A 6,247-nucleotide genomic window follows, 5' to 3' on the forward strand; every position below is an offset into this window, starting at 1 on the left:
GGAAAAGTACTCTGCAACATGATACGTTGCAGCCGTGTAGGTCAGCATATGGAATATGCCGGCAAGTCATCAAAGAGAGGGGAAAATAATAACCAACTATCTCTACATGCATATTTGGCAGGTGGGGCTATAAGTTTTAGCGTAAAGCCAATTTTCTCCTACAACAAGAGAGGGCTGAAAACAAAAATATTACTACATTGTTTGTTGTTAACAAGATGGTTCCGCAAACCAATTCTCGTACCCGAGTTGTTGATAATTCCCACATCATTATTAAGTTGTGTCGAGAGTTCAGGGAAATTTCAATGCCTTCGGCTCAAGTTGTCCATGACCATGGACATGGCTAATCGATTAGGTTTGGGCACTCTGCAGAGCTTTGCACACGTTCCCCACAAGATTTGATCGCCTCCGAGTATGTCCTCGCACTTCAGGGGGTTTGAAGACGGGATGATCAAAACATGGTCTTTCAACGGGTCCCCCTGAATCCGTGTCGGTGCCCATCCAATCCTACCGTTCTTCTACATCTGCTAGCACCGCCTGTCCAGAGTCGCCGCGTTGTCCAACCAAGCCAGTGCCCATAATGACTTGTGGCTGTGCAGGTAAGCCTTGGGTCTTGAAGCCTCCGTCCGTCTCTTCAAGCCTGGGTGAAGCTTTCCGCAAGATGTCATGGCACGTCTCCAGCATACCGGGGTCGTCCACTGGTTTCTCCAGGGAGCCCGTCAAACCGTCCTTCACCCAGAGTTGCATTTCTTCACGAGGTCTTAAAAATCTTGACTTAACCGGTCTAGTTTATTTAATTATCCTCGCATCACTCGTGTTATGCACTCAACCAGAATCCCGTCTACTCAAGCATAGCAATATGAAATTTGTCGTCCCGGGCCAAGTATCGGGGTTGTTGTGTGCCTACCACATGATACTACAACCTATAACTATAATTTCCAAGTACCTACTCAGCATGCAATTGGGCAAAGAAAGGCAAAACTACCATGCATAGAAAACATAGGCGATAGTATGATCAAAATGACTTGCCTTGATGATAGTTGTCTTGATCGAGCGCTTCTAAGTAACAAGCTTCGCACTTCGGGTGATCTACCGATACAAACAAATACACACCATAAGCAGTACAATCATCAACAAGTAAAATAACATCACAAGCATAAAGTAGCTATGGCATAAAGTGAAAGAATTCACTTCACCTAACTAAGGAAGAAATTGTTTCTGTTAAAATCCCCAGTACAAATATTTAAAAAACATTGAAACTTATACTACAGAAATATATAATCACTAGGAAACAGCAGCAAAAAGAATCAAATGAAAATCTATTTTTAAACTCCTGGAATAAGCAAAACAAGGTTTAAACTAAATCTGATCTAATTCAAATTTTAAAACTTCCAACATAGACAAATTATATGTTTTTGAAAACTACAGAAAAATTGTGATCTACTGGAAAAAGAATCAACCTCATTGGATATCTAGATCAAAAGTTATGAGCCAAATAAAATTGGAACTTTCTCTGTTTTTGAATTAAAACAGAATAAACAGAAAACTAACTAGTCAACGGGGGGGGGGGGGGGGTAGGTTGGTGGCAGCTCCTGATTCGCTAAGGGTGTGTGTGTTGCGGGGATAACCAGTAAACACCAATATGTAAGCAAAAGCACCGGCTAACTAATAAGTAAATAAAAACCGTTTCGGTTTTTGATTAAAAACCGAAAGGTTATCTGTGATCTAATCCCACACGTACAACTACGATTGGACGGCTACGGAGAGGGGGGGGGGGAACTCATAGAGGCTGCCGATGGCTTCTTCTCCGGCGAGCCGTGATGAGGTGGAGGTTGGGGCGGTGGTTCTGGCGAGTCCCGACGGCGTCTGAGGGGTTGGGGAGGCGGCGGCGAGGCTCCCGCGTCCAGTGGCGATGTCGGCGAGGCGAGGAGTGATCGGGGGTGTGCAGGGGAGGGCTCGGGAGCTTTGGGTGGAGCTCGGTACTCCGGCGAGGCCGGCAGGGTGGCAGGGTGGCGAGGGGCTCGGGCTGGGGAGGGGAACGGGGTGCGGTGGCGGAGGGGGCTTTATATAGGGGGGAGGAGGCTCGGGAGGGCAGGTGGAGGGAGATCCGGGGAGATCGGCGGCGGCCGGCGAGGTTGGAAGGGAATCGGGGCTGGAGATGGAAGGGAGGAAGAAGGAAGGAAGGGGATGACCGAGGGAGGCTTGGTTCGGCCAGGGGGCCCGCTGGCCAAAGAGACGAGGGGCGAGGCAGCACGATCGGTCGGCCGATCTGATCCAGATTCGGATCCGGCTGGTCTGGGATTTGGCCCGATAGCGCTATAATGCGCTCGGGCGCATTCCTAAAAAGATTTTTTTCCTATTTTCTATTTTTTTTAAAACAGAAATTAAATCAAAGGAAAAGGCAAGAAAATCAAATCTAAAAATAGTGATACTATATATCAAAATTTTCAGAAAAATAATCTCTATTCATTATAACATTTTTCCAAGACCAAAATAATTTTTTTTTAAAAATGTTTTTTTTTCAGAAAAACCTCTAAAGGCTTTATTTTCTTTTTGCAATTATTTTCTTCATAAAACTCTGGTTTTCTTGGCTCAAATATTTTCAAAAGTGCCCCTGATTTTGGAGGGTCATATTCCTCCTCTCATTCTTGCTTGCAAGAATTATTCCCCCGCATTTCTCGTGTGAAAAAAATAGAAATGCAAAAGCAAAATTTGAGAGAATTCAATTGCAAATCTTTATTGCCAACAATATGCTTAGATGCTTAGCTACATTTGTAAAACATTCCAAATTAGGAAATAATCAAGGCAAGTACTTGTCTTGGGTTTGAGCAACTCACACACCAAACCTAGGCAAGTACATGAGATAAATAAACTTATAGTCAAATTGCAGTTGTGAATATGTGTGAGAAAGGTTCTTTCTTTTGGGGGATCCCTTGGTGTGATCATAGATACTTAGTCAAAGATGGTTTGTCAACCAATTTATGGTTGTGCTCATCAACAAAGTAGATCAACTCCCAACAACTATCTATCAATTGTACCACCATCTTGCCTTTGCACCCTGTTTGCACTATTGTATCCCGCTTTCGCTTCTTGCTTCTATTTTTTAGTTTACTCTCATAATCAACAAAGAAAATTTTATCCTCTTCATCAACATCTTATGCTTGTTCAATAATAGTATCTAGTGCAGGAATAATTTCTACTCCTCCATCATCAACATTAGGTTTCCAAAACTTATTGCAAACAAGTTGCTGCTTTATCAACTCACGAGTGTTAATAGACTTCCTTGGAGTGTTCATTTTCATGGAAAACCCAAGACGCAAAGCATATGCGTTGTAGTGTTCTTTGGCGCCTTCCAAAGTGTTAAACCTCATACCCATATAAGGCTGCCTAGGCTATGACCAAGCCTCATCATCGTTTTCAGCACTCAAGCCTGCCAAACCATTCCCAATTCAAGGTTATTTTCATCTACATCTCATTTAGTCCAATCATCTTGAACCTGCATATTCTTCCACCCAGAGAATTATAGCAAGTTAGTTGCATGAGTCCAACAATTAACACACTAATTGTAGGCAAGTACTCCCTCCGTCCCAAAATAAGTGTTGCAGATTTAGTACTAAGTTAGTATAAATTTTGTACTAAACCAAAGACACTTATTTTGGGACTGAGGGTGTAATATACTACAATAAAATTCACACTAACTATATGATTTTTCTATCAGTAATGCAACTTGAAAACATGACACAAGTTTCCACACAAAGGCATGTATGGAAGTTTAATTGAGCATATGAGCAGCAGCCACAAGTTGTTTTGCACACATGCTTCAAATAGCCAAATGTAACTACAGTAGTGTCTACACTTGTCAAAGTATATCAACACAGGTTGCCCACCAAAAATACATAATGTAATTTGAGCATAGTATTACAAGTTACCTACACATACATTAACCATACATTCCCAATAGATGAACACAAGTTGCCCGCACACATGTTTTTGTGCCAGAGTGTATCAATGGTAGTTGCCTACAACAACCATTTTTTTGCAGTATAATGATTTATTTTTTGTTTTCTAAATGTTCACAGGTGGTAACATTTTTTCGTGTGCTTTCAAGGATTGGTGAAGCAAACCTCCATCGACAGAATGTCCTTTGAAGTGTTTTCAGCATGGGAAAATCACCAAAGTCAGTGAGAGAGAGAGTAGATTGTTCTATGTTCCAATAAATTTAAAATAGCAGCAATAGAAGTAGCCCCGGGTGTCACGATCTCTTATGTTCAATACAATTTACATATTTTGTACTAGGAGCACCAGAACTACTTTTCTTTCTGGCCTTTTTATGTTCAATCTTGCTTCCATTCGTATCATTGGTTGACGCATGGGAGCCCCTGAGTTTCCTTTCTTTTTATTGGCATGCTTTTTTTGTGTTTGTTGTCTATCACGTTTTTTTGTAGGATCAATCTAACATTTTTTTAGGAGTACAAATTGAAGCACTTTTCTCTTCCTAACATGCCTAAGGAAGGGAACAATATTCAGCCAATTCTCCAAGGTAATTTTCAATACAGCCCCCCCTGCAATTTGTTTTTAGGATATTTTTTCAATTTTGCTTGAACAGAACTAGTGTCTTGCAAGTGAGCAGAACCTGTAACTTTGTACAGTTTTTTGTAATCTACATTACTGTAGTTTTTATTTTTTATACATGTAACATGCATACACTAGCTCATATGAGCTCCTTCGTGGTAGCTGTGTATTTTTTGCTTAAACAGAACATATGAGTTCCTTAAAATAAGTACAATAGTTGCTATCAAGCAGGGTTTTCCCTTTTTGCTGGCTACATTAGCAGTTTATGTAAAATGACCATAGTAGTTGTTTAAAATAACAATGGTAGTTGCTTAAAATGAGGGATTTTTTTGTATTGCCAACACTATCAGTTTGCTTAACCACAATGATTACTTAAAAGGACCAGATTAGTTGCTATCAACCAGGGTTTTTTGCATTTTTTGTGGAAAACACTTCCAGTTGCTTGAAATAACCATAGTAATTGCATAGAACAACCATGGTAGTTGCTTAAAATCTGGATTTGTACGAATGTTTTGCTTTTTACTATATTTTCGTTGAAAATACTTGCAGTTGCTTGAAATAACTGAAATATTTGCTTACAACACCCGAGGTAGTTTCTTAAAATCTGGACTGTACTGATGTTGCCAATCCCCTAGAAGTTTTGCTTAAAACAACCACAGTTTGTTGTTGCAACCATAGTAGTTGCTTGAATTAATCACACTAATTGCTTATAGATGAGTTCAAGCCTAGTAAAGATCTCAATTTACTAATGCTGCCAAACCCTAGCAGTTTGGTTTAAATTAACCATAGTAGTTGTCTCAATATCCCACATGAATACAAGATGTAGTAGGGTTTTTTATAGATGAGTCTGGAGATGTAAGAAACTAAAGAGAAGAAAGTACAAGATGGGGAATAGGTGCTGAGGGGGGAGCAATTAAATGGAATAGATGAGCAAATATGACCTCCTGTGTGTTTTTCTGCTTCGGTTCTTTTCCCTTGAGTTTTTCTTGGTTTTTTGAACTGACACCCTTATGTCACCATTGCAGGGAAGCCAAGGTTTCTTGCTTGGGGGAGAAGATGGGGACCGCGGGGGGTGGGGGTGGGTTATGAGATGGAAGCTATAAGGTCCCGGCTGCAAGAGGAAGCACGTGTGGGGGAGGTTGGATGCGCGAATCAGCGAAAATTGGGGTGGACCACCCATGTTCCTTTCTTGCGAGGGCGGACAGAAACATTCCTATTCTGGGCGGTTGCCAGGGATTGCTAGGGATGAGCCATCCGCTTCTCGCTTTGGGCAGGCCGCCAGGGAACGCTAGGGAGCGCCCAGCTGCTCCCTAGACGCGTCCTACTAGAAAATGAAAGGCTGAATCGAGAAGATGCAATGAGGAGAATAGCAGCCATGAACTGTTTCTCATAAAAGAAAAATCAGCCATGAACTAAGCAAACGTTACTATCTAAAGACAAAACGTTGATGCATTTTTATTTTTTGGTGTGCTGCTGCTATGAAATTTTATTTTCATGCCATGCGTCTTTATTTCTTGGTGTGTTGCTATCAAATTTTATTTAGATGCCATGTGTTTTTAGTTCTTGGTGTGTTGGAGTCAAATTTTATTTTAGTTTGAAAAAGGTACCGGGTTGATCTAGCTACATGCAGTTTTGATCCTCAATCGCTGGGGCAAGCGGCACACACGACACTATAAGC

At 41.2% G+C, this 6,247-nt stretch overlaps 1 protein-coding gene across 1 annotated transcript; it reads left to right on the forward strand.

Annotated features, from left to right (window-relative positions):
* Positions 1-4,304: 4,304 nt before the first annotated feature.
* Positions 4,305-5,816, forward strand: LOC123410297. The gene is made up of 2 exons (XM_045103221.1): positions 4,305-4,537; positions 5,595-5,816. Exons 1-2 carry the CDS (start codon positions 4,498-4,500, stop codon positions 5,810-5,812), a joined length of 258 nt encoding a protein of 85 aa, XP_044959156.1. The 5' UTR covers positions 4,305-4,497; the 3' UTR covers positions 5,813-5,816.
* The last annotated feature ends 431 nt before the right edge of the window (positions 5,817-6,247 follow it).

This window comes from Hordeum vulgare, chromosome 1H, assembly GCF_904849725.1.
Source record: "Hordeum vulgare subsp. vulgare chromosome 1H, MorexV3_pseudomolecules_assembly, whole genome shotgun sequence".
Lineage (NCBI taxonomy): Eukaryota > Viridiplantae > Streptophyta > Magnoliopsida > Poales > Poaceae > Hordeum > Hordeum vulgare.

What these genes read in the sequence shown, in the direction of transcription:
- LOC123410297 (XM_045103221.1), top strand. Translation starts at nt 4,498, where the DNA reads ATGCCTAAGGAAGGGAACAATATTCAGCCAATTCTCCAAG. An exon ending in TATTCAGCCAATTCTCCAAG is followed by an intron (nt 4,538 to 5,594) that starts GTAATTTTCAAT and finishes TCACCATTGCAG; the next exon opens with GGAAGCCAAGGTTTCTTGCT.